The following is a 27,264-nucleotide window of genomic DNA, read 5'->3' on the forward strand; positions in this document are numbered from 1 at the left end:
GAACAAGACTAACAATAAAATGGTGTCCTCGAAGCAGATGTCTGTGTGAGTCCTGTCCACTATCACCAGGTCAGTGTCGTAGATCTCTCTGCCTGCGGTCAGCAAACAGAACACAGCCCATCTGTGCAACTCTGAGGGGTTGGGGTGGGTGGGTGTAGGGGGTGCAGAGAGACATCCAGAATGGAGACAGAGAAATTGAGACATATATATTAGACATACAAATAAGTTTTTGTAACATATTTGTGATTCAAAATTACAATATTATTAATATAATTGACATTATACACACACACACACAAGTGACTGTCTGTGAGGAGTGTGGTGTGTTCTCTCTGTGTCCGCATGGGTGTCCTCTGGGTGACTGTCTGTGAGGAGTGTGGTGTGTTCTCCCTGTGTCTGCGTGGGTTTCCTCTGGGTGACTGTCTGTGAGGAGTGTGGTGTGTTCTCCCTGTGTCTGCGTGGGTTTCCTCCGGGTGCTCCGGTTTCCTCCCACAGTCCAAAACACACATTGGTAGGTGGATTGGCGACTCAAATGTGTCCGTAAGTGTGAGTGTGTGAGTGAATGTGTAGGTGTTTGTGTGTTGCCCTATGAAGGGCTGGCGCCCCCTCCAGGGTGTGTTCCTGCCTTATGCCCAGTGATTCTGGGCAGGCTCCAGACCCACCGCGACCCTGGACTGGATAAATGCTTACAGACAATGAATGAAAAAAGAAAAAAAAAATTATATATATATATACACACACTTACCTCCTTTGTTCTTGAAATATTCAGAGTCTTTCCACATGAGGGGGATACGTATATCTACAGAAACAAAAGGCGGCACAGTGATGTTTATGAATTTATTACACAGTAACTGCATGTTTATCTCTGTGTAAAGAGTGTTTACTGCACCTGAAATTGCCAATTTCCCAGTACAGGGCTTCCTCTCATCAACAGAGACACCAGCAGAGGACCTGAAACACAAGCAAAAATATAATCTATACATGCAGTCTCTATGGACACTGTGTCCCTAAACCTTCATATCCAAACTTTAATGGCCAAAAAGTGTGGACACTCGATACAGCCCAATGCTGGGGGGTTATACTCCATTACCCAATGCTTAGTACTGAGAATCCCAATTATTTTTATGCTTTTTTTGTCTGTGTACAACTGAACCAGGCAGGAACACACCCTGGACAGAGCACCTGTCAATCACAGGGCACCATACATTCACACCTATAGACACGTGCATGGCCAAACATTTGGGCACGAAGTGTATAATATAGTGTTGGTGTAACATAAACACTGCTGTTACTCCTGTTTCCAAAATGGCCACCCCTTGTGGGGGTCCCACTCTATGGAGCATAAACTGGATGTTTCAGGGATTACACAGCCATTTGATTCTTCCATCTCCTGTGAGGTTCACATGATGTAAGAAACAATAACAAATAACCACTTTTGTAAATTGCTTGCTACTTTTTGGTCAACAAAAAAATGACTCGTAGCCAGAGGAAGAACACTTATTGAAAAGGAAGGCATGATCATACTTTTGATGAGCAGTGCTTATCCACACATTCCTTCATTAAACTCATCCCAGTATTCACCACACACTCTTCCTCCAGTGGGCTGTACCTGCGGCCAGTGCGCTGTAGGGCCTCTGCCTCCTTCAAGCGCTGCAGCTGAGACATGAGCGCCAGGATGCGGCTGTTGCAGGTGAGGAGGCTTTTTGACGCTTCGAGAGCCTGGTCTCTCTGAGAACATGCAGCTAGCAGCCTGCAGGCTCCCTCCCTCACACGCACCTCCATCTCGATCTGCTTCTGCAGTTCACTGTCCTGAAAACACAGGGCGAGAAAGAGAGAGAGAGGGACGGAGAGGGGGAGAATATAGGAGCAGATGTGTTTAGGAAAGAAATATTCAACCAGCTTCCAAGGTGTAGTCAAAATATCTATTCTGTGAAAAACCGAGAATCAGTTTTCCAAAAATAACACAGTAAATAATGCAGAAAAACTTAATGAAACCACACTCTTTCTTCGATGTCTTTGTGTTTAACTGCATGAGTCAGATAAGCCTAAGTCATGTGGACTTGTGTGGCTACGATATGTTAGTGATATGTCTGTGTAAAATGTAGCACTGTGTCCTAAAGGACATGCCCAACCGAAGGAGTTCCTGTAGCTTAGGAGCTTAGGACCATGTAAATAATGTATATCAAAATATTGGAAATGTGTTTAAAAATCATATCACAATTACATCACGATTTATATTGATATTGAATTACTGTCCAGCCCTCTGGGAAGGTTTGTTTGGTTTCAGCGTATACTTACAAACCGCTCTGTCCAGCATTAGTTCACCTCTGCTATGGACATTGCATCACATCGTGTCCCAGTGCATTTTGGGCAAGTTCTGCTTCTGAAGTTAACGTCAGTGTTTCCCTCAAACCTCAGAAGGCTCATGTAACACATTTCCCACAGCTGAAACAAGGTTGTTCCTGTGGTTGTTTGACTATATTGTCCACGAGCTCTGAATTCTGGGAGGTGCTAGAAATAGATCCCCTTCTCCTTTGCTTTGAGAGAAACCGGCTGACATTGTTTTGGCATCTCGTAAGGATGCCCCCCGGATGCCTCCCGCTGGAGGCATACCAGGCATGGGCAACTGGGAGGAGGCCCTGAGGCAGACCCAGTGCTTACTGGAGGGACAGTGTCGCCCACCTGGCCTGGGAATGCTTGAGGATTCCACAGAAGATGCTGGTGGGACAGAGACGCCTGGGCTTCTTTGTTTGCGCTTTTGGTTGCCACTGTGAAGTGGAAAAGAAGAGTTGAGATGCGAGATTTGTCCTGGAGTAACTCATTCAACAAAGGTATTAAAATGACATTGATTATGACACGCCATATGGAGATTAATGGGGCTATCCACTATGCTGGTCAACCACAATACAAATATATATCAAGTTTGGTATGACTTATTACTGTATATATTTTGTTACCCAGTTCAGCCGATCGCCCAAACGAAGGCGAGTGTGTAAATCAACCCTCACTCTCTCCACCAGCAGACAAACAAGCAGCTCATCAGCTTAACCTCACTTTGCTTTGGCCTCTGCTTGTGAACTTACAAAGACTCTCAGATTCCTCCTTGCATCAGAAGTCAGAGAGAGGTCAGTCATATCCGCAGTAAAAGTCCATCGACCAAACATTATTTATCCATCAACATAAATGACAGATTTCAAAATGTGGGCTAAAATCTCCCAAACACTGTTGAGAAACTTCGTTCACTCAGGGGGTGAAGAACTAAAGCCACCTGTGGAGACTAATTGGATCGAGTGTTTTTATCCACCCAACTTTACTACCAGGATTAAAAGAAAATCTGCTCTAATCAGCTCTGCACTCCATGTGGCTGCTTTAAACAGTGACTGGGGCCAATCCAATGTTACAACAGCACCAAACATTGTAGAAGCTTGAACTGTAGAAGCTAAAATCATAATTTATACCATAAAATGTGTATATACAGAATATTAAATCAATATATAAAAGCCAACACAACGGGGCAAGCATCCATGAACCTCAGGGTGCCATTCTCAACGCCAAGTGTTGGACAGAGGGGTATAAAACCTCAAAGTATTGGGCTGTGGAGCTGAGGAATTGTCCACATTCAGTGCCTTTGGGATGGGATGGAGTGGTATGTGTGGTCCACAACTGATTATTCAACATCAGTACCAGACCTCACTAAAGCTCTCCTGGTCAAATGACAACAGATTTTCCCAGAAATGTTCCAACATCTAGTGTAAAGCCTAAAGCACACACACACAAACACACACACACACACACACACACACAAACACAGTGAAATGTGGGGATATTACATAGACTTCCATTCATTTTGTGGACACTTAGCAGTAATTGTACCATGAGTACAACAAACTATTCTGTAGCTAAATGTCCTTCAAGATCAACACGCATCGATCCATCTATGTATGTATTTAACTATCCATCTCTATCTTTCTAACTCTCTCTCACTCTAAAACATGTCTTCATCTAACAAAGTAAAGATTTAATGATTGAAAAACAATTCCCTATAATGTGAGTGTGTAAACAAGCTGTGGTCATTTCCTGGTGATACATTCCTGGTATGTACATACACACACACACACACACACACACACACTCCAAAAGCCCATTCATAAGCTTAATCACATGAGCGTTCTTGGAACATCTTGTGGAAAAGGGAAGCGTTAGACAAACCACCAGGAAAAAAAAAAAACACCATGAAACCACGTTTCAGTTTAAGCATGTTCCGTCACATGAGACGGATCAGGAAAATGAATAAATGAATGTATATTAGCAATTCATACATTCATATTTTATAAATAATTTCCTCTACATTCAATAATTCCACATCAAACCACTCTGAATGACATCATATAAAAAGTCATGAAACAGTCATAGAAATATATTATAAACTAATATTTTTTTCTTGTCATAGCTGAAAAGCGTACACTGGCTCATGTGACAACACCACCGGCCTCAACACACTCACAGGAGACCAACTTGGCTCACTTGGAGTGCAGTACACAGAGTCCGCACAATGTGGTGCTGTGACAGGGGTGTTGTTATCCCACAGGGAGCGGAGAGGAAGGGTGACGGAGTGGAATGAGGTCAGTCGACATATCCGGACTATGATGTCCACGGTCGGTTTCTGAGTATTTATTTCACATAGTAATTACACCAGAAACTTTGACCTCAGAAAATATCACGAGCCTTAAAGTCACATTCCATTCTATTTTTTCCACAGTGTAGTTCACAACAGTGGTAACAAAAACTAAAAAGGGGGGGGGGGAAACTTTCCCCCCTCTGTCTCTCTTTTTCTCAGCTTCATTTTGAAGGGGAATTCATGTCTCGAATTACACACAAGTATGTGCAGTCTGTGTTCTTTGAAATCATTGCCTAATGTAGTGCACAGATGTACAGAGAAACCGGGGAAAGAAAAAGACAGGGAAAGATAATAAGGAGGGAGGGAATCAGAGGTTGTTTGTAAAGCAGTAAAATGACTCTGTAATCTGTTTAATTTTTCCTAGGAGTTGGTCTTATGTAACTACTGATAAGACGACAGTGGAGAGGCAACTGTTAACTCAGATTTCCTTCATTTAATAAGGAATCTTGTTTGGGCTCCTGGTAAAATAGGAGTGAATTAATCCCAGTCTCAAACCTTGAAGCAACAGGTTAAAATGTATCTGGACAGAGTGTAAATCCTCTAGTAAACAATAATGATTTTCAGACATCATTGAGGTTTTGAGGTCATCGTATAAAGCTCTAGTTACCAGTACATAATCCTACTCTTGACTGTTCTTCAATTTCAGCCATGGAATAAATCACCCATTCAAAACCATTGCATCACTGTATTTAGAGCGTGTTATTTTAGTGTATAATCCCAGAGTAAGTGTGTTTAAGAACACAGTTCACTATTGTTTGGAATTAAAAGGTTTATGCAAAGGTTGGTCCACACTGGGCAAAGTTCCACTGCATTACTCAACGACATGATTATGATATGAGTATTTGCACTGCTCTCAGACACAAATATAGTCAGCTCTCAATGGACACTTCCTCTCAGACACATACCAGTGCAAACAAGCAGTGGACAGGAAACCAAGAAATACAGATACATGTCTGACCTCACTTAGCACCTGAATCGTTTATATTAATATCTACACTCGATCTTCTGCTAAGTCTTCTGTTAAAAAAGAGAAAAAATACCCCACTATTCCACCACATCTGCAGTTTTCTGCAAACAAACTGAGCGCCATGAAAGGTAATCAATGACCACAGAATTTTTAAATTCCCATTTTATTCTAGCAAATACAGCTAAAAATCTGCCTGAATAGCTTTTAAAAATACTCTAAACTTTCTTTAGATTCATGGCAAAACATCTAGCCCCCCGTTGCTCAGTCCACAATTCTGTTAACGTCAAGCTCTTATGACTCAGATCGTACAAATCTGGATAATTAGATGACACACTGAATGACTTGTGTGATAGAAGTATTCAGAGTATGGAGTCAACAAAAGTAGGACCGGTCACAGCTCTTGACTCCTGGACAAAATTAAATGTAAACCACATGTCCTGTAGCAAGCTGTTGTTAAGAGAAATTCATTACAAGGTCGGAAATTACTATAGCTCCAGTACATTGTATTATATGTAATCGAGTGGAACTCTTTACCAGTTGAGAAACTACAATTTTTAGCTTATCACTGCACATCTTACATTATTTACCCCCCCCCCCAAAAAAATTTGAACACCCCTTACAAACAGTAATTTCAGTTAATTTAAGTTAAACCCACTTAGGGCTGCAACAACTAATCGATTAAATCGATTAAAATCGATTGTTAAAATAGTTGGCAACTAATTTAATGATCGATTAGTTGGGTCTAAGTTATTATACACATAGGTACACGTGACGAACTCTGGAAGAAGGGTTTGAAAAATGGCGGAGGCGGTCACAGCAGAGGATAATGTTAGCACAAGCAGAGAGAAAAATGTACGAACCAAGTCGTCAAACGTATGGGAACACTTTACATTAACGCCTTCAAAGAACAGCGATAGGTGAAAAATGTACACAGCTGATCTCTGCATGAGGCACCTGAAAATGAAGCCTGTTGGAGCTATGTGTGAAAGAGATGAAGTATAGTAAGTTAATTCTACTTTTTCTCTCACTAAAATGTTACTAGAGCCTGCTAGAGTAGTTAAACAACGTTTGTTTTTCTTAGTACATTGATATTACACTCGCGTTTAGTGAACAAGCCTTAGCTTCCCCCCGTGTTTTCACTTCCACCTTAAATGTGTCAGGTCGACCAGCAGTTCCAAAACAAACCGTAGTTTTAGTCGAGCTAGCGTTAGCGCCGTTAGCTTTTCTCTCACTCAATGTCACTAGAGCCTGCTAGAGCAGTTAAACAAGAGGTCTCATTTTTAGTGAATTTATATCACTCTTGTATTTAGCGAGTTTTCCGTTCCACCTTAAATGTGGCGGCAGTTACATTCAGAGTTTTAAAAAATCCAAATATTTTTTTAAATAATATTTTTAAAGCCTTTTTCAATGTCATTTCTGACTGGCATTGCGTGTTAGTGTTTGAGTATCACAGCCAAGTGTGTATTACATTATATTACATTACATACACTGTGTTAAATATTGATAAAATAAAATGAATGTAACGGTTGGGTTAATTCTTCATGTAAACACTAATTTTTAATAATGGTAGGTTGTGTGTTCCTTATACAATTACAACATTAGTTATTGCAATTGCAATTACAACAACTCTAAAATCTTAAATATCTTAACCATATCTGATCATGTGTTAGTTGAATTTCCCTTTTATTCTCAGCACATGGCATCATCACCCAATATCCATTTATGTCATTTCAGTTTGCCTGCATCGTTGTCTGCATTTTAGATCAGTAGTTATTAACTTAAAAAAAGGTGTATGTTCATATCTACACTTTCTCTCTCACCTCAGATAAAAACAGCCCAGCATTGCTGACTATGTTTTAAAGAAGATCTGCACACTACAGCAAGCAGCTGTTCTCACTGATGGTATCCTGAATACGCGAGTAACAGACAGGAAAGCACATTTGGCTTGTCTTCCTTTTTATCCGATTAATCAAAAAAATAATCAACAGATTAATGGATTATCAAAATAATCATTAGTTGCAGCCCTAAACCCACTGGAGGACATCTGGCCCATCAGAGTTTACTCTCCTCAGCTCTCAGTCACCTCAGAGTTTACTCCCCTCAGCTCTCAATCACCTCAGAGTTTACTCTCCTCAGCTCTCAGTCACCTCAGAGTTTACTCCCCTCAGCTCTCAATCACCTCAGAGTTTACTCCCCTCAGCTCTCAATCACCTCAGAGTTTACTCCCCTCGGCTCTCAATCACCTCAGAGTTTACTCCCCTCAGCTCTCAATCACCTCAGAGTTTACTCCCCTCGGCTCTCAATCACCTCAGAGTTTACTCCCCTCGGCTCTCAATCACCTCAGAGTTTACTCTCCTCGGCTCTCAATCACCTCAGAGTTTACTCCCCTCGGCTCTCAATCACCTCAGAGTTTACTCTCCTCGGCTCTCAATCACCTCAGAGTTTACTCTCCTCGGCTCTCAATCACCTCAGAGTTTACTCCCCTCGGCTCTCAATCACCTCAGAGTTTACTCTCCTCGGCTCTCAATCACCTCAGAGTTTACTCTCCTCGGCTCTCAATCACCTCAGAGTTTACTCCCCTCGGCTCTCAATCACCTCAGAGTTTACTCTCCTCGGCTCTCAATCACCTCAGAGTTTACTCCCCTCGGCTCTCAATCACCTCAGAGTTTACTCCCCTCGGCTCTCAATCACCTCAGAGTTTACTCTCCTCAGCTCTCAATCACCTCAGAGTTTACTCCCCTCAGCTCTCAATCACCTCAGAGTTTACTCTCCTCAGCTCTCAATCACCTCAGAGTTTACTCCCCTCAGCTCTCAATCACCTCAGAGTTTACTCTCCTCGGCTCTCAATCACCTCAGAGTTTACTCCCCTCAGCTCTCAATCACCTCAGAGTTTACTCCCCTCAGCTCTCAATCACCTCAGAGTTTACTCCCCTCGGCTCTCAATCACCTCAGAGTTTACTCCCTCAGCTCTCAATCACCTCAGAGTTTACTCCCCTCGGCTCTCAATCACCTCAGAGTTTACTCCCCTCGGCTCTCAATCACCTCAGAGTTTACTCCCCTCGGCTCTCAATCACCTCAGAGTTTACTCCCTCAGCTCTCAATCACCTCAGAGTTTACTCTCCTCGGCTCTCAATCACCTCAGAGTTTACTCCCTCAGCTCTCAATCACCTCAGAGTTTACTTTCCTCGGCTCTCAATCACCTCAGAGTTTACTCTCCTCAGCTCTCAATCACCTCAGAGTTTACTCCCTCAGCTCTCAATCACCTCAGAGTTTACTCTTCTCGGCTCTCAATCACCTCAGAGTTTACTCCCCTCGGCTCTCAATCACCTCAGAGTTTACTCCCTCAGCTCTCAATCACCTCAGAGTTTACTCTCCTCAGCTCTCAATCACCTCAGAGTTTACTCTCCTCAGCTCTCAATCACCTCAGAGTTTACTCTCCTCGGCTCTCAATCTACTCAGAGTTTACTCCCCTCAGCTCTCAATCACCTCAAAGTTTACTCCCCTCAGCTCTCCATCACCTCAGAGTTTACTCTCCTCAGCTCTCCATCACCTCAAAGTTTACTCCCCTCAGCTCTCCATCACCTCAGAGTTTACTCCCTCAGCTCTCAATCACCTCAGAGTTTACTCCCCTGTGGCAAATACTCGTGGTTTACAAGACTAAAATGCAACAGAAACCTTAAGAGTGAAACTCAATAACTGGTTTGTAGAAAAAAAGGAACCAGAACATAAAGTACTCATTAAGTACTGAGTGAAAGTCTAGGATGCAGAGCTGTAGATGTCCAATGGGTAACAGAATATCAAGGTATACAAATACAGATTATATCATGCAGCACTAAACAAAACCCCCACAGCGCCCCCTGGTGGTCTCACCTGTTCTGAGTGTTGAAACACACTGAGCTGGAACTGCCCACGCCGGAGCTCCATCTGCACCGCAGAGGCTCGAGAAACAGTCACCCTGCACCTCTGATTTCTACAAAGCATCACGACAAAACACTCGACACCCACTCAAACACTTAATTTATAATTCTATATTCAGACTCTCAACACTCTGAATTTAACCACTCAACACTATATTCACTCACTCAACACCCACACATTCAAGAGCCCCAACTTTCCCTCAACACACAAATACTCACTCTAGACACTACATACACTCATCACCCAATAACTAAACACCCAACCACTCATTCAAAACTAATTATACTGCACTGAAACACTCAGTCAACACTCACACTCAGCATCTACACTAAACTTATTCAACACTCACACTCAGCATCTACACTAGACTCAGTCAACACTCACACTCAGCATCTAAACCTAAGACCCTCTGCTGCTGTGGAGGAGCTCATCTTTGCAAAGAGGACGTTACTCTGAAAAGTAAACAGCAAACAACATATTGTAAACAATAAACAATTACATTGTAAACGAAAACATTAAACAGTAAACGGTAAACTCCATCTCACCAGCAGCAGCTCAACTCTGGGAGTGTTTCTCTCGCTTAACTCTCTTGTCTGATTCGAGAGTTGAATCATTCTTTTCAGCCGAATCCTTTCAGTGAATCAGGCGAACTGATTCAAAAGTTCGACCGAATCTGAATCAAAATCGCTGGGTTATTTTACAAAGACGTACACACGCAATTTGTTAAGATGAGTTACACGAATATCGCATGTAACATACTAAACGACGAAAGAGTAGATACATGTTCCAGGTGAGTCTTGTCAAACTTTAGCTTACCCACTATGAATCATTTTAGTTAATTTCGAATCATAGTTTATATAACTCCGTGTAAAGCACAAACATTCCTGTTATTTCTTTATTAAATATACAAAACGTAAACGCTAAATGTCTGAATTATATTTAAGAATCAAAAATGAATACGTTAAATCGGATTTCCAAGGCATTGAAATGAAGTTATAAAGAGTCGATTCAATAATAAGAATTCCCGCTGTAGGGAGGTGAATCTGGGCGGCGCTGAAAGTTCCAACGGTCTGACAACTGAAGCTTGGCGCCGCCCGCAGGACAAAGCGGAAAACTACAAAATAACACATACACAAACGATAACATTAAAACTATCTCATTTCTACATTCATTGTCCATTCTCTCAGCTCCACCGACCATACACACACTAGAATGAGAGCAGGGCTGGACATTTCAGAGACAGGTGTTATTCAGAGTGGTTACAGTCATTACAGTGTTGGTGTGCTGCAGTAACCAATGGTCACCATGTCACTTCCAAGAGGAGTATCCCAAAGGGTCACTTAATGTTTTGACAGTTATTTAAATGATGTAAATCTTGTGATATTGTCTTTAAAGTGTTCGGATCACTGCCCTTCTTAAAACTGTGGGGGATTACCCACTGCCAGTCCATCAATCTCCAAACTCTGGAGGTGTGTGACTGCGATGCTATCTGTTGCAGCAGCTTCCCTCCACTGCAAAACACATGAGCATGTCCACAGGAAGGTAGGTTTGTTAATGTTTATGGTCACAATAACAAGGCCAATAATTATTTCATGTTCTCACTCCTTAGATTGAAATTTGGGGAAAAAACACTTACTTTCAATGCAGTGCTTGTTGAATGGGAGGATAGATACTCCTTTTAACTCACATAATTTTAATCTTTTAATTTTAAAACATGCTATATAGAACCACCTGGAGCACATTCTCCATCAATGGAAAGAGCCCTGTCACAATGCAAAGAACCCTTTTATCATGCAAATGGTTCTTCAAGTGTTAAATATTACAACTTATATTGCTACAACTATATCAATGAGCACTCTTTTGAGTTTAAACCTTTAAGTCCTCACTGGAAATTTAATAGGAATTTACTTAACGTAAGACTTTCTGTATTTATGTCTAATCTAGTTAAGAGTCTAATCTAATGAAGAGTTATCTTCAGTCAGTAAATGAGAACGGTTTAATTTAATTTGGAGTTAAAAAGCTGGCAATTTAAAATATAAGCAATGGTGAAATTGCTGGCATTCATCATTTCCATCCAGAATCCATTTGGTTTTCAGTAAAGTGACTTTAAACAAGGTTGAAAGTAAGAAACTCCATGGCATACTTCTTTGTGCTCCGGGTGACTGTCTGTGAGGGGTTTGATGTGTTCTCCCTGTGTCTGCGTGGGTTTCCTCCGGGTGACTGTCTGTGAGGGGTTTGATGTGTTCTCCCTGTGTCTGCGTGGGTTTCCCCCGGGTGACTGGCTGTGAGGGGTTTGATGTGTTCTCCCTGTGTCTGCGTGGGTTTCCTCCGGGTGACTGTCTGTGAGGGGTTTGATGTGTTCTCTCTGTGTCTGCGTGGGTTTCCTCCGGGTGACTGTGAGGAGTGTGGTGTGTTCTCCCTGTGTCTGCGTGGGTTTCCCCCGGGTGACTGTCTGTGAGGAGTGTGGTGTGTTCTCTCTGTGTTTGCGTGGGTTTCCTCCGGGTGACTGGCTGTGAGGGGTTTGGTGTGCTCTCCCTGTGTCCGTGTGGGTTTCCTCCAGGTGCTCCAGTTTCCTCCCACTTTGGTAGGTGGATTTGTGACTCAAAAGTGTCCATAGGTGTGAGTGTGTGTCGCCCTGTGAAGGACTGGCGCCCCTTCCAGGGTGTGTTCATGCCTTGCTCCCAGTGATTCCGGGTAGGCTCTGGACCCACCGTGACCCTGAACTGGATAAGCACTTACAGAAAATGAATGAATGAATGAACAGAAAATGGGCCTGCCTCAGTGAGGCATCATTTTCTCACCTCTCACCTACTTTGTCTCTTACATATTTCAACTTAACTTCCCATCTGTGGCATACACATTTTGAATAGCAATTTTTGATTAAGGATGTGTTACGTATTTTTAATATAGTACCTATAAATTTGTTATATACTTTATATTGAGTGACATCTTAAGACCCATGCACTTGTTTGAAAAAATACATTTTATTTAGTTTCAGCAAGATAATATAGGGCATAACGTAACACAAATAACATGAAATACATAAAACTGCGTAACAATGTATAAATTAAACTCAAAATAGTACATAATATAATAAATATTCCACAATCAACTGTCAGTGGTATTATAATAAAGTGGAAGCAATTGAGAATGACATCAACTCAGCTACAAAGAGGTAGGCCTCGTAAAAGGACAGAGGATCAGTGGTCAGTGGATGCTGAGATGCACAGTGCAGAGTGAGGTTTAATGAGTGAATAAACAAGAATAAAAATCAGTCTATAGTGATGTGTACAACATAAGACTTTTTTTCTTGTTTAAAAAGTGTAATACAGGTGTATAGTCCCCTGAAGTATAAATATCTTTTTCTTTGGTTCTGGTCACATCCTCAATTTCTCATCAAAACGTCAGTGCGTTTTCCTACTCTTTGATGAAACCAAACTGAATCTGATAAGGCTTCAGTATGGAGGTCACTGCATGATCATTGCGTGGCAGCTTCCGCATAATATTTACGGTAACATCGAATGAAGTCCTGAAGCCCCATGTTTCTACCGTCACATCTGTAAGATCCTGTCTGTCCTTGTTCTCCAGTTTACCTTTGCGTATATGTACAATCTTTGAAGTATTCTTCATATACCTGCTCAACTTTTTGAATTATTCTTCAGTGAGCTCGTCTAGCAAGTCACACAGAGATGACTTCCAATCTTGTTCGGTTAGCAAAGTATTCCCTAAAAACAAAAAGAAAGGTTAGGATTATGGTTCTATCAAAGAACTGTTTTGTATAGTGTGAGATAATGTATTTCTATGAAAATATTTTAATAATTTCCTTCTTGATAAACTAAAAAACTAAAAGAATCCCTTTCATGGAAATGTTCACACCCAGTGGTATTCCACATTCCACAGAGGTAAGTGTGGAAAAGCATTAAAGACTATTAGATTTCAGGTTCTATTTACTATGTTTTTGTTTATAGTGTATAGACATGACCACACAGGTTTTACAGAATGATCTATGTCATTCACGTATGCAGCTTGCGTTGCACATCCTAGTCTGCCACAGGGAAGGCACTGATGTTACACAAACATACAATTACCTGGATATTGTACTAGATCTCAAGTAAACACCGTTTTGACTTAACTTTACATTTACCAGCAAATATTTACACTTACCCCTTAAACATGCAAGTGTGAAAACTATAATGAAGACTAGATAATTGCCACAGAATGGTTGCACAGATCAAGTCCTAATTTCAGGCAGTTGCTGGACTTTTACTAGGATTTTCCTGGTTGTTGCTAGGGTGGTAGCCAAGATATTTCAAGTGGTTGTTATGATGATATAGGTTGCTGGCGTTGTATTGTTTTTTTTTCCTTTGGATCTGAATTGTACCATTTCTCCTATAACATTTTGGACTGTTTTAGAGATCACACATTCCCTGTCTTAAACACCTCTGATAAGAACAGCTTATAACTTTACGACAGTGCACCAGGAACTCAGATGATGTATATGGCCTAGGTTGTTTATGGCTTGTTCACGACAGTTCCTGGTGCTTCCAGAACCTGTTTTAGGTAAAGATCAATCCACGTGTGAAGTTGTAAGATGGGTATAAAGATGTGTGCCTCTTACAAATCATTAGATCAGTCTGAGATTCAGCCTGTGACCAGATCATTCTGAGATCAACCAGAGCGCTCAATAAACAGCATTAAATCCAGACTGGTCTCCTCTATTCACTTTGAAACCACCAGAAGACAAGTTTACAACAGTTGGTGTTTCTTCCCGGTTCTGATGGTTTCAGATGGTTTCTGAAAACTCCTGGTGGCTCTTCATGACGGTTTTGACTGCTCACCAAGAAGACAACTGAAGTTGTGCTACAGATCATCCCAGAAGCAGAATCAGCTCCCTAAATCCGGATGGCGTGGTGATTCTCCCTCTGACGAGAACAAACTACATGCAAGCGGTGAGCTACTAGAATCTTATGAGTCCATTTATGGAGAAAAAGCTGTTAAATTAAGAGAGCCTATGTTTTGTCTTTGTATTGTTTTTGGCTTCTTAGTACTAGTCTAAGAAGTGAGGCAGGGTGTTTTCCTGGCCTTAGCACACGTTCCTAATTGGGTTTATTAGGATTTGAATGTGATCAAATCCAGTTTCCGGTCTTTTGCTACACGCAGGTATTTTTCCTAATTGTGTTTCATTAGGACAACAGGTGTAGGAATTATTTGCCTAAGGTCTGTTGCGACACTGCGATATTCTTAAGTGTGTTTCCTTAAGACAGAAGACACGGTGGGGCAGAGTGTTTCTCGTGCCCATAGAGGTGTGCTTAAACTTTCCCTAGTTGAAAGATACAAGGGTGCACTAGAGTTCCTGGTCACATAGACGCAAGGGTAAAACGAAATTTTCTCTAGGGTGTGTTTGTTTGTTTTAATTTGTGTTAAAATGTCTACATCAGATGTTAACATGGCAACAGCATTTGTAGAGAGCTTCATTTGAGGCTGGTCTGACAAAAATGTTAGACAAATTATGCTCCAAAAGGAAGGCTAAGCTATGTAAGAAATTTAATATTCCAGTGGAGTCAGACTGTAATCAGGAGCAGTGTTTTACAGTCTTAGCAAAATGTGTGAAAAAGAAGGACCTTGAGGTGTGTGTTCAGGTGTTCAGACAGTGCCGTTCTTTACTAATGAAGGAACAGAAGGAACAAAATGCACAACTGTTACAGGAGTGTGCTAATCATAAACGTGCAGCCATTAGTGCACAGAACACACTCAATGCACTACAAGTTAAAGTAGATAAACTTGTAAAAGAGAAAAGGGACCTTCAGCAATTAGCTGCAAAAAAGGTGGAGAAGCTGTATCCATCTCTTACAAAATTTCAAAGTCCAGAAGAGAGATCTTCCAGCTCAGATTCTAGTGACAGCACTGATGACGAAAGTTATGATCTAACAATGTTAGAAGCTGCTCCAGTTGTAGTAAAACAAGTAAAATCTAGAGAGGGGGAGGATAAAATTTCAGTTAAACACAACCCACTAAATCCAGAACAGATCGCCTGTCTCAAGAGTTTAAGCACCCTAAGGAAATGGGCATTGGTCCTTTCTTAACACAAATGACACATAAAATCAAACTTTACTCTCTCCATCTATTAGACATCATATCTGTGTGCTCGCAAATACTCCTGCCAGTTGAGATTGAAGTCATGGAGGAATATTATGAGACACAGATAAGTTGAAATCTAGAAAAGCAGTGCAGGACTGTAATATGGAGTTGCTTACAGTACAGACCACAGTTTAGGGTCTACTGTTTGCTGGCAAAAAGTTGTTGAATGTCATCAGGGGAAAAATGAGCCTGTGAGTCCGTACACACAAAGGTTTGCTGAGGTGTTTTTCCTCCATGGGGGAAGTTCAGAGTTTGTATCACTAGCAGACGTTTTGAATTCTCAAGTGTCAGTGGCCCAGTGGGCTGATGGCTTATCTAAGGACGGTTTTGCCACTGTTGAAGCCCAACTGGCGCACTAGTACACTGACCGAGTTGTCTGAGTGTTTAACAGCATCCGAGAGAGATGCCCATGTTAAACTACATGTTGCCTCTGTTTTGCAAACTATTCCCCAGCTGACAAGTAGTCAGGTCCTCCAGAATAAACATAACAACGTGTGTCACTTTTGTGGGAAAAAGGGACATTTGAAATGAGATTGTAAAAAGAAGAGATGGCAAAATTATAAATACAAGTCTAGTCCAGAAGAATTACAGTCTCAGTCAGACAGTCCTCTCACCCCAGAGGTAGCAGGACAGCTGTTAAAATTTATACAACAGGCTACTCAGCTGGCTGCCCCCACTCGGATTTCTGCTCTTTCAACAGAGTCAGAGCATTTAAACTAGAGATGTCAGCTGTGAGAGCGTATTTGGAGCCAATTCTCCAAAATAATGACAATAGATTGTATGTGAGAACCACTGTGAATGAAAATGAATGTGATTTTTTTGATTGACACAGGCACACAAGCTACTTTACTGCCCACTGCAATGGTTACACTTAGTAACTGCTGGACAAAGGTCCATTCTTCCTGACCGTGCTTCTGCAATGCGTGCACTCCCAGTACCAACCACCATCAAAGGGCTCAGGTCATTCTTGGACTTGTGCAATTGTCGTCCATGGATTGAAAATTATGCTGAAATTGCTCAGCCACTATATGATATGTTGAAGAGAAGCCCCAAAGAAACAGATCGTGTTCAGGTTTCCAGCACGGCTGAAATAGCAATTAAAGAGCTTAAGGATGCTCTGACATCTGCCCCAGCATTAGGTTTTGTTCAATCCGATCTGCCCTTCACATTGTATGTTCATGAAAATGATGCTTTTATGACAGCTTGCCTCATGCAAGATCATGGTGGTCAGTTATGGCCTGTAAAGTACTGTTCAGCTAAATTGGATATAAATGCAATTGGGTTTGGTCCATGTTTGCGTGTCGTGCAAGCAACATATTTAGCTGTTACTATTTGTACTCCAGTGGTCTTATCACAGTCACTCACAGTGCGTTGTCCACATGCTGTTAAATCTCTATTGTCTTCGGCTCGTGTAATTACAGTTACTACACAGAGATGGGGTAACTGGCTCTCTGCACTCACAGCTCCTAACATTTGCCTGCAAAGGGCACAGATCACTAATCCCTCGTCATTAACGATGACTGCATTCCATTGGAAAATCCTGATTTGATTTTGTTTTCTGATGGTTCAGCCCAGATTCTGAATGGCTGTAAACATGTAGGATGGGCTGTCTGCTCGCCACATGCAGTAATTGCTCAGGGTCGTCTTCCTGATCATTTTTCTGCCCAAGCTGCTGAATTGGTGGCCTTAGCTAATGCTTGTTTGCTAGCTTCAGGTCTAACTGCAACAATTTATACGAATTCCAGGTACGCATTTGGTATCATTCATGATTTTGGCCATATCTGGCGTCGTCATGGTTTTCTGACAGCTGCTGGTACCCCTATAAAACATGCGTCTTTGGTTTCTGATCTCATGTCAGCTAGTGAGCTTCCAACAGAACTTGCAGTTGTTAAAGTAAAAACCCATAATTCCTCTGACACAGATGAAGCACGAGGTAATGCCATGGCTGATGCAGCAGCAAAGGCTGCAGGGAAATTACCAGCAGTGACAGTGGCTGCTACAAAAACTAATGACACTAGTTTACAAACTGTACGTTCATCACTAATGCAAATGTACTCTTAACATTCCAAGTTCTGTTAGTAACAGATGCTGCAGTATTGTGTCAAGGGAAGAAAGCTTGGACACACGTGTCACATTGCAAAGTAGTGTTACCACCTAACTAGGGACAGATGGCTGAACTGGTTGGGAGAGCTTTGGGAAGAACTGTAAGCATGTAGGCTACAGGGGCCACACCCAAAGTGAAGACACCCTCTTTCTCCCTACGATTAGCGTTCCACACTTCCAGCCAGTATCTTAGGAGCCCAGGGTTAGGTAGGGAAAGACGTGGTAATACTAGATGCAATAGTGAAGTGATGCTCCTCAAAATGTTAAAAGTTTATATACAGCCAACATGATACTGCCAAGTCTTTTAGTTTTTGTTTATTTTTTTTTTTAACATGATACTGCCAAGTCGTCTTGTTTTTTTTTGTATTTGTACCTTGTAGGTAAAGTCAAGAACAGTGGATGAAATGAAACTCCCTTGAAGATTTCTGCATGGATGTGTTCATCCCACCATTCCTGATAATCATCAAGGAAGATGACAGGAATGAAAATGGAATTGTTGTTTCTTCTACTGACTCTATGGACTACATGTGCTGCTGTTCACAACTCAGATGTGAGCAGTGACAATGTCTTTCAACTACACTAACAATTATATCTAATGTAAGATACATTAGGAAAGAAATAAGGCCTATTCCACTTAGGAATATGAAATGGTTTTTTGTTTTGTTTTATTTTTCTTTAATTTATTGTGTGTACGTTTCTTTTACGTACAAGAGGGAGGAATGCTGTATTGTTTTTTTTCTTTGGATCTGAATTGTACCATTTCTCCTATAACATTTTGGACTGTTTTAGAGATCACACATTCCCTGTCTTAAACACCTCTGATAAGAACAGCTGTTAACTTTACGACAGTGCACCAGGAACTCAGATGATGTTCATGACCTAGGTTGTTTATGGCTTGTTCACGACAGTGATGTGTTACGACAGTTCCTGGTGCTTCCAGATCCTGTTTTAGGTAAAGATCAATCCACATGTGAAGTTGTAAAATGGGTATAAAGATGTGTGCCTCTTACAAATCATTAGATCAGTCTGAGATTAAGCCTGTGACCAGATCATTCTGAGATCAGTCTGAGGATCAACCAGAGCGCTCAATAAACAGCATTAAATCCAGACTGGTCTCCTCTCTTCACTTTGAAACCACCAGAAGACAAGTTTACAACAGTTGGTGTTTCTTCCCGGTTCTGATGGTTTCAGAACACTCCTGGTGGCAGTTCAGTTTATTTTATTGCAAATATTTCAAATGTATATACTGGTTTCCACTGTAAAATCGTTTTTTTCCCTGAACTGATTTACATCTTGTAAACTTGAGGGAATAGGAAATGTGAAATGCTTCAACATACCTTCGGCTGAACTTTGTACTTCTTAAGACTGGATGTCAAGCAATATTTTCCCTTTTGTCTTAGAATGCAATCTGAACTGGTTTTGATGGGTGTGTACTCTTGGTGCTGCTTCTTTACCTGTGAAGAAAGAAAGATGGTACATGAAACTAGGGGCACATAGGGAAAAGCAAACACATATCTCAGTATAGGATTCAAATTAAAAAATACCTCAGTGGCTGAGACATTTCTGGGTAGAAGAAACACCCAGAGCCTCTGCTCCATTCTGTTGATTTTCTCAAGGAAAAGCAGAACCTGGCCCCGGATATACCGGGTCATATATCCTTTTCTACGAACTGTTCCCAAACTAGAGAGACCACTGATGCGAATGGTCACATGAGTGCATGTTATCTTCACTGGGGTTAAGAGTGTTAGGGTCGCACACACTAATAACACAGACTTTATTTACACGAAATATACTAAACAAACACAGACGAACTTAAGGGCAAACACGAAGCGAGGAAAGAACAAGACAAAGAACGAGAACCAGAAACAACATGACCAGGAATACTAACAAATAGAGTACTTGAAACAACACGAGAATAACATGGGCTGAAAACATACCAAGAACATTACAAAGAACGATGAACGACACCAGGAAGTGAGGGAAGGGGACTTAAATACAACAACAAACGAGAAACACCTGAAACGGATAACGAGGGTAAAGACAAGGAGGCGGAACAAAGGCGGGGCATGAACGACAACAAAACAAAGCCATGTGCTGAGACAGAGAAAACAAACCTGACGAGACTAGGGCGTGACAAAGAGATCCATATTGCCACCATGTACATAAGCCACATGAATATCTCCAACCCTGTCAGCTGTTCCAAAGTGAAAACATTCCAAATTTAAGTAAACACTATCAGTTAAAATTTACGGTGACCGAGAAAGCCCAAATGAACTGCAAATTAAAATGAGCTGCAAAAGCACAAAATACTTTCATCAAAACAGTGATACCTGGGCTTCATTTCATAAACGCGATGCAAGTACACAAAATAAATGCAAGTTCATAAATGCAATGCAAGAACAGAAAACAAAATGCAAGTTCAGAAATGCATTGGAAAATTATATCTACACATCAAGACATGTCACCAAAATGAATTTGATGTGTATCAGGCTTTACAGTCCAGAGTTTTGGCAGGTGTCATAATAGGTGTCCAAAACACTCACCCGGATGGTCTGTTTATTGTTGCTGGAGATTTTAATCATGCAAATCTCAAGAAAGTGTTTCCTAAATTCCACCAGTATGTGAACTTTGCTACGAGAGGCGCGAACACGCTGGATCTTGTTTACACAAACGTCATGGATACATCCAGTTACGGTTTACAGCACAAATACATTTTAAATTGCAGTGTCTCTCACCCTCACTGTGCACTGTAAACACTGTATACTGCTGAAATGACAATAAACTTCTTGAACTTGAAGCATTGCCAAAATTCTATTGAAATTATACACCCCTTTTATCTCTGGAGTGAATCATCTGATCACATTTCTCACATCACATTTATTTTGGTGACGTGTCTTGGTGTGTAGATGATTCTCAAGGGAGGAGCAGAAGGGAGGGGCATTAGAAGTTTGGCAGTGCCATTTTGAAACCCCTCTCCCCCAAATATGAGGAGTGTAAAGACTGATACACATCAAACTCCTTATTTCTGAGATATGTTTGATGAATAAAAATATCCCATTAAACAAAACATTTTTAATTTTTTAAATGCAGTACAGTTAACCCTTTAGGTGCTGTTCTGGTATTTGATGTGAAGAAAAAATCAAGCCTAACACTTGTTTTATATAAAAACAACAGGAACCGCAAGTGTTATCTGAATTTGAATTTTTTTGACCTTGCATCACATTTATTATATGAAGTACAGGTGTTGTGGTTTTTCTATATGTATTTTGTGCTTTTGGAGCCAGGTTTAATCTGCAGTGCATCTGGATTTCTCTGCCACGGTAGAATTTGACAATTGTCCTCGTCGACACAAAACACCATTAAAATAATGTAAGACCATAGTGTTATTAAAAGGTTGCATTATGAAACCAAGGCTACATATATATTCTGTTTTACATTGTTAGTATATCAGCACCATCCACAAATCATGGTCTTGTGTATGGATCTAAAATTCTAGTTTTCTATATGTGGACACTTAAAATACTACAGCTAAGGTGAATCAACAATGCCACATGTACAGTTGTGTTCCAGTTAATGTTGCTTTGTGTCTCACCCTCAGTTTCACAGTGTGGGAGATGAAGAAGGTACATTTCTCCCATAGGAGTGTGTATATTATACAGGGGTCCAGCAGGTTCATGTCCCAGTGAACCACTGTGTACTTTACACATCCTCTATCCCTCATGCCAAATATCAGTCCTGTCGCTCTACACTGGAACTCTCCTCCAGTTTCACACTCTAATCTAGAATTGAACAAGAAAAGAAGAATATATCATGAAAAAGGTTTTTCAGATTGATAGAAAATGTGCTGTAGATTATTCTATGTGGAACCTTTCAGAAAAGAGTTCTATATGACATCAAACAGGGATCTGCTATTGTTAGGATGTCAAGTTTGTAACAATAGCAGAATTCTGTTTGGTGCAATATAGATCCCTTTTTTTAATATCCATAGAAACCTTTAATGATGCAATATCACTTTAACAAACCAAACGAGGATGTGTGCATCACACATTCTCTAAACCAATATTAGTTTATTATATATGTTTTAAACATCTCTTAAATACCACTTATAAACAATGTTAAAGTAAATAAAAACTGTCACTGATTTTTTTCAAAATAAATGTGTAATGTGTTTTTACCAATCAAAACTTTCTTCAAACTCACTGATTACACTTAGAAACTCGCTTCATTATGGAACCAGAAGCAGCTGTTCAATGTTATCACTCAAAGAACCTTTGTATTATTTTTAAGACAAAAACATCATTGTTGTGTTCAAAACAACTGGTAAACTCTGATAAACAATGTTAGGGTTCGGGTTAGAGTAAATGTTATGTCTGGCGTTAAGCTTCCGTTATCAATTAATGGAATTAATGCCAGGTCTATATTGATTTAGGCACATTTTACGAGTGCAATTCCTCAAATAAAATTTTAACATATTCTCATGTATTACCTGTAAGTTATCTTGTCATCATCAATAGATATCTCAGGATCAAACATGGCTACAGTAGTTATTTTCTGTGGATGATTAAAAAGAAAAGAAGAGTGGATTCAAAACACTAGTACTGCTAATACTTCAACAGCAATAAACAGACATAACAGCAGCACTTTGCAGTTCAACAATTAAAACTATAGCCCACTTGTTTCCCTGCATGCGTTGTTTGCCCCCTTCCACCATGTTCTTCAGTGGTAATCACAGTGCAGATATGATTGTCATGGTGGATCATTCTGCAGTGATTGATGTGGTCGGGGTGTGTTAGTGTGTGTTGTGCTGGTGCGAGTGGATCAGACACAGCAGTGCTGCTGGAGTTTTTAAACCCCTCAGTGTCTGGACTGAGAATAGTCCACCGACCAAAAACATCCAGCCGACAGCGTCCTGTGTCACTGATGAAGTACTAGAGGACGACCGACACACACTGTGCAGCGACAGATGAGCTACTGTCTCTGACTTTACATCTACAAAGTGGACCAATGAGGTAGGAGTGTCTCAGAGTGGATACTGTTTAAAGTCTCCAGCTGCATTGCTGTGTCTGATCCACTCGTACCAGCACAACACACCACCACCACGTCAGTGTCATTGCAGTGCTGACAATGATCCACCACTCAAATCATACCTGCTCTGTGGGGGGTGCTTTGGGGGTTTTGACCATTGAGGAACAGGGTGAAAGTGGCTAACAAAATATGCAGAGCAACATATGAATTTCAGTTTGTAATTGTAGAACAAAAGCCTTCTCCTGTATGGTCAATGGAGCTAAGACAATGGAAAATGAGTGAAGAAACAAGGTGGTGGTTATAATGTTATGGTTGATCAGTGGGTGGGTGTTATATATATTATTATATATTATAATCGCCTCCTTGTTTCTTCACTCACTGTCCATTCTCTAACCTCATTCTCTCTTACATATACCTGTGTATATATTAATGCTGTCAACATTAACATGTTAATGTGATATTCATGAATTTATTATTAATGTTTTAGTGACTGAGCTTTAAGCTGCACGCTGCTCAAGTAAAGGTTTATTGAGACATGTTTATCAGACATGCAACACGATCCAAAAAAGTTGGGACAGGTGCATGTTTACCACTGTGTTACATCACCTTTCCTTTTAACAACACTCAATAAGCATTTGGGAACTGAGGACACTAATTGTTAAAGGTTTGTAGATGGAATTCAATGGAGTGAATTTTGTGTCAAAAGTTTTACAAAAAAGTTTTACTCTGTAAATGTTACTCCTCTACATCTCTCTGACCATTACTTTATTTGGCTCAATGCTTGTCTCCCTCAGCAACCCACTGTGTCCACTCCCTCTGTCCCCTTCCGGCGCAATCTCCGCAACCTATCTCCCACCCACTTTTCTGCCCTTGTGACTTCTGCTCTCCCACCCCACCAGCACCTTTTCATCTCTTGAGGTCAATGACGCCACAGAGTCACTCTGCACAACACTGAGCTCCTGCTTAGATCGCCTGTGCCCTCTGACTACCAGACCCGCAAGACCCATGCAGCCCCACCCGTGGCTTACTGACTCCCTTCGATCAATGCGCACTAACCTCAGAGCTGCTGAGAGGAGATGGCGAAAAACAAAAGACCCATCACACCTGACACAACTACAATCCCTGCTCTCAGCCTTCTCAACAAATGTCACCATTGCAAAAAAGAAATTCTACCAAGAAAAAATCAACAACGCTACTGACACCCGGAAGCTGTTTTCAACCTTCAACTCTCTGCTGAATCCTCCACCTCCACCCCCTGTAACCAACCTCCCTGCTGACGCAGGGACCCTTCTACACAGCCTCCGGCTCTCCCTTCGAATCCCCCTAAACCTACTGCTTCCTTCCCTTCTTTCACTCCTCTCACAGAAGACGAGGTATCAAATCTTCTTAGAGGTGGCCGTCCCACATCCTGTCCACTGGATCCCATTCCTACCACCCTACTGCAAACCATAGCTCCGTCCATTGTGTCCGCAGCCACTCATGTAATCAATTCTTCACTAACCTCTGGAATATTTCCAAACACCTTCAAGCAAGCTCAAGTAAGACCTCTACTCAAAAAACCTGCTCTTGCTCCTTCTATAGTAGAGAACTACCGACCAGTCTCTCTCCTCCCCTTTCTGTCTAAAATCATAGAAAGAGCTGTCTTTAAGCAGGCAACAAAATTCCTCTCCCAACATAACCTTCTTGACTCAAACCAATCCGGCTTCAAGAGCGGCCACTCGACGGAAACTGCACTTCTGTCAGTAATGGAAGCTCTTAAAGATGCCAAAGCAACAGGTCAGTCCTCAGTTCTCATTCTGCTCGACCTATCAACAGCATTTGATATGGTCAACCACCACATCTTACTAAAAAACTTACTGACATGGGCTTCAAGAACAATGCACTCTCCTGGTTTGAGTCTTATCTCACTGGACGATCCTTCAATGTGTCATGGCTTGGACAAACATCAGCGCGACACCACCTCACCACAGGTGTGCCCCAAGGCTCAGCGCTGGGACCCTTCCTCTTTGCCTTGTACAAGGGAAGTAATGTGCATATCCACGTCCAGTTGGACCACAGTGCTCAAAATAATATATTCATCTCCCAGACCACCAGACCTCAAAAACTACAAACACTAGACTAAGGAGCAATCAGCAGCATCAAAGCTCCATTCAAGACAGGGAGATGACGTAATGTATGGAACCTGAGGGTCATTTTAATGAGTGGGGGAGGGCTGGGGCTGGTGCTGGTGCTGGTGGTAGAAGCCTGACAATTTTGTTGAGTGCTCTGATTTCAGATATTTACCTGTTGTCCACCATCAGTTCACAATCCATTGGAGTTCCAATGTAGTAGAAGCTTGGTATCTTCCTGAAAGTATTCCAAAGGGGATGCCCTGGAATCTGTAAGGAAGCTATCCGCTGCATTGGAGCTCCAGCCAAAACTGTCTGGGAGGTGACGTATTGCACGGGACCTACCTTCCCGGGTTTTGGTTCAGTCACCTGGCAACAGGTGGCTGGGACAGGGTTTTCAGTTCTCTGGGCTCTGGGAGGTAATGCTTTGATTACTCCTGAGACCTTAGTGTCTGGTTTCTTGGCCATGGTCCCTATCAGAGCAGGCCCCTCATGCTAAGCATGTGTCATGGCTTGGACAAACATCAGCACGACACCACCTCACCACAGGTGTGCCCCAAGGCTCAGTGCTGGTTCCCCTCCTCTTTGCTTTGTACACCACCTCTCTAGGCCCAATCATACATTCACACGGCTTCTCCTATCACTGCTATGCAGATGACACACAGCTCTATTTATCCTTTCCTCCAGGTGACACTTCAGTGGCAACTCGAATCTCTGACTGTCTCTCTGACATATCTACATGGATGAAGGAACATCACCTCCAATTGAATTTATCCAAAACTGAACTACTGGTCCTCCCAGCCAAGCAAGCTATTCTCCACAACATCAGCATCAAGCTAGAGTCCCTATCAGTGGCTCCCACCAAGGTTGTAAGAAACCTAGGTGTCATGGTTGATGACCAGCTGACCTTCGCAGATCACGTTACCGCTGTAGCTTGATCGTGCCGCTTCTCCCTATTCAACATAAGGAAGATTAGGCCATATCTAACTCAACATGCAACACAGCTCCTCGTTCAGACATTAGTAATCTCCCGTCTAGATTATTGCAACGCCCTCCTGACAGGTCTTCCGGCCTGTGCTGTGAGACCGCTACAGATGATCCAGAATGCTGCAGCACGCCTGGTCTTCAACCAGCCTAAAAGAGCACACGTCACGCCCCTATTAGTTGAGCTGCATTGGCTACCCTTAGCTGCTTGCATCAAATTTAAATCACTAATGATGGCCTTCAGAGTATTCACTGGTTCTGCTCCCATCTCCCTCAATAGACACTTAAAACCATACGCTAGCTCCCGCCCTCTCCGTTCCTCAAAGGAGCGCCAACTAACACGACCAACCCCACGTACAGGTCAGTCGAGGCTATTCTCATCTCTGGTACCCCGCTGGTGGAACGAGCTTCCCAGCACTATCAGAGCAACAGAAACCCTCTCCGCATTCAAGAAATCCTTGAAAACCCAGCTCTTCCGAGAGTATCTCTTGCACTGAAAGTCTTTCTTTAATGCACTTATTACTTCCTGGCATATTGCACTCAATGTAAGATATTTTGTGCTGTAGTTCGAATGTTAGATCCTCTTTTGTAAATGCTTTGGATAAAAGCGTCTGCCAAATGCATAAATGTAAATAAATGTAAAATGTAAATGTAAATCTGCAAGCAAAATTCTTACATTTTTTTGTTAAATGGAAAAGGCTTAATGTTTAAAACACCATACCTCAGTCAAGAAACCAGTCAATGCTTTCTTCATAAATACAGCCTCAATGAAATGAAATCATCTCCTTTTTCTGTGTCCACAAATGAGGCCCAGTTATTTTGTGTTTCTATGGAGACATAAATGAACTGGGGATTGATAAAAGTAATGGTCTATTACTGCTATAATTATACTTCTAGTATGGATTTTACTAGTGAATTGCATAGGAAGTGCTTCTTCTAATGATTTTTCTTGTTTCCTACCTGGATTGGACTGGTTGTTCATGAAACTCATATCTGTGATCTGGTTGCTGAAAATGCTGTGAAGAAAAAAAAAGCACCAGCATGGAGTATCTAAATGGCATTTAACAAGATATGGACAACCATCACTTGTTCACCAGTGTAAGAGAGTATACTCACTGCCCTGTCTGCTTCCTGGAGTATATCTTCCGCAGATTATGTACTGCAGCGTCAGTGATTTCATTGTTGTTCAGACTGTTATAAAACAAGAAATGGGGTGTGAGGATGTGGCATGGGACTAAAATGTGGGTGCAGCTGTTAGGATTGGGGAAAATGCACTTAGGTTGACAGCACATGGTCACACACCCTTCACCCATTGGGGGTCACTAGTTCGCTTCCTCTAACTT

At 41.5% G+C, this 27,264-nt stretch overlaps 2 protein-coding genes across 9 annotated transcripts in view; both read right to left on the reverse strand.

The window, feature by feature from the left end:
* The window catches only part of rtknb (rhotekin b), a 56,049-nt gene extending 45,890 nt beyond the window's left edge, over positions 1-10,159 (reverse strand). Inside the window, exons 1-7 of one of the 2 annotated variants that reach the window (XM_066646389.1) lie at positions 10,109-10,159; positions 9,948-10,015; positions 9,516-9,615; positions 1,610-1,809; positions 890-951; positions 746-799; positions 14-131 (exon numbers count right to left, since the gene is read on the reverse strand). In XM_066646389.1, coding sequence (XP_066502486.1) covers positions 14-131; positions 746-799; positions 890-951; positions 1,610-1,809; positions 9,516-9,569 — 488 coding nt within the window. In that variant the 5' untranslated portion in view covers positions 9,570-9,615; positions 9,948-10,015; positions 10,109-10,159. Of the gene's footprint in view, positions 1-13; positions 132-745; positions 800-889; positions 952-1,609; positions 1,810-9,515; positions 9,901-9,947; positions 10,016-10,108 lie in introns of those variants that run through there. The other variant, XM_066646388.1, reaches the window with a different exon arrangement.
* Positions 10,160-12,562: 2,403 nt separating this feature from the next.
* LOC136668521 (uncharacterized) overlaps positions 12,563-27,264 on the reverse strand; it is a 39,399-nt gene continuing 24,697 nt past the window's right edge. For 5 of the 7 annotated variants that reach the window (XR_010795511.1, XR_010795510.1, XR_010795512.1 and 2 more), the window contains 8 exons: positions 27,038-27,112; positions 26,882-26,937; positions 26,643-26,748; positions 22,291-22,355; positions 21,397-21,583; positions 19,349-19,998; positions 19,142-19,258; positions 12,563-13,288 (listed from right to left, as the gene is read on the reverse strand). Coding sequence is in view for 1 of the 7 variants with exons in the window: in XM_066646087.1 (XP_066502184.1) it covers positions 13,274-13,288; positions 19,142-19,258; positions 21,397-21,583; positions 22,291-22,355; positions 26,643-26,675 (417 nt within the window). In the remaining 6 variants the exon portion in view is untranslated. The remainder of the gene's footprint in view (positions 13,289-19,141; positions 19,259-19,348; positions 19,999-21,396; positions 21,584-22,290; positions 22,356-26,642; positions 26,749-26,881; positions 26,938-27,037; positions 27,113-27,264) is intronic. The other 2 variants (XR_010795514.1, XM_066646087.1) reach the window with 1 other exon arrangement.

Source organism: Hoplias malabaricus, chromosome 15, assembly GCF_029633855.1.
Source record: "Hoplias malabaricus isolate fHopMal1 chromosome 15, fHopMal1.hap1, whole genome shotgun sequence".
Lineage (NCBI taxonomy): Eukaryota > Metazoa > Chordata > Actinopteri > Characiformes > Erythrinidae > Hoplias > Hoplias malabaricus.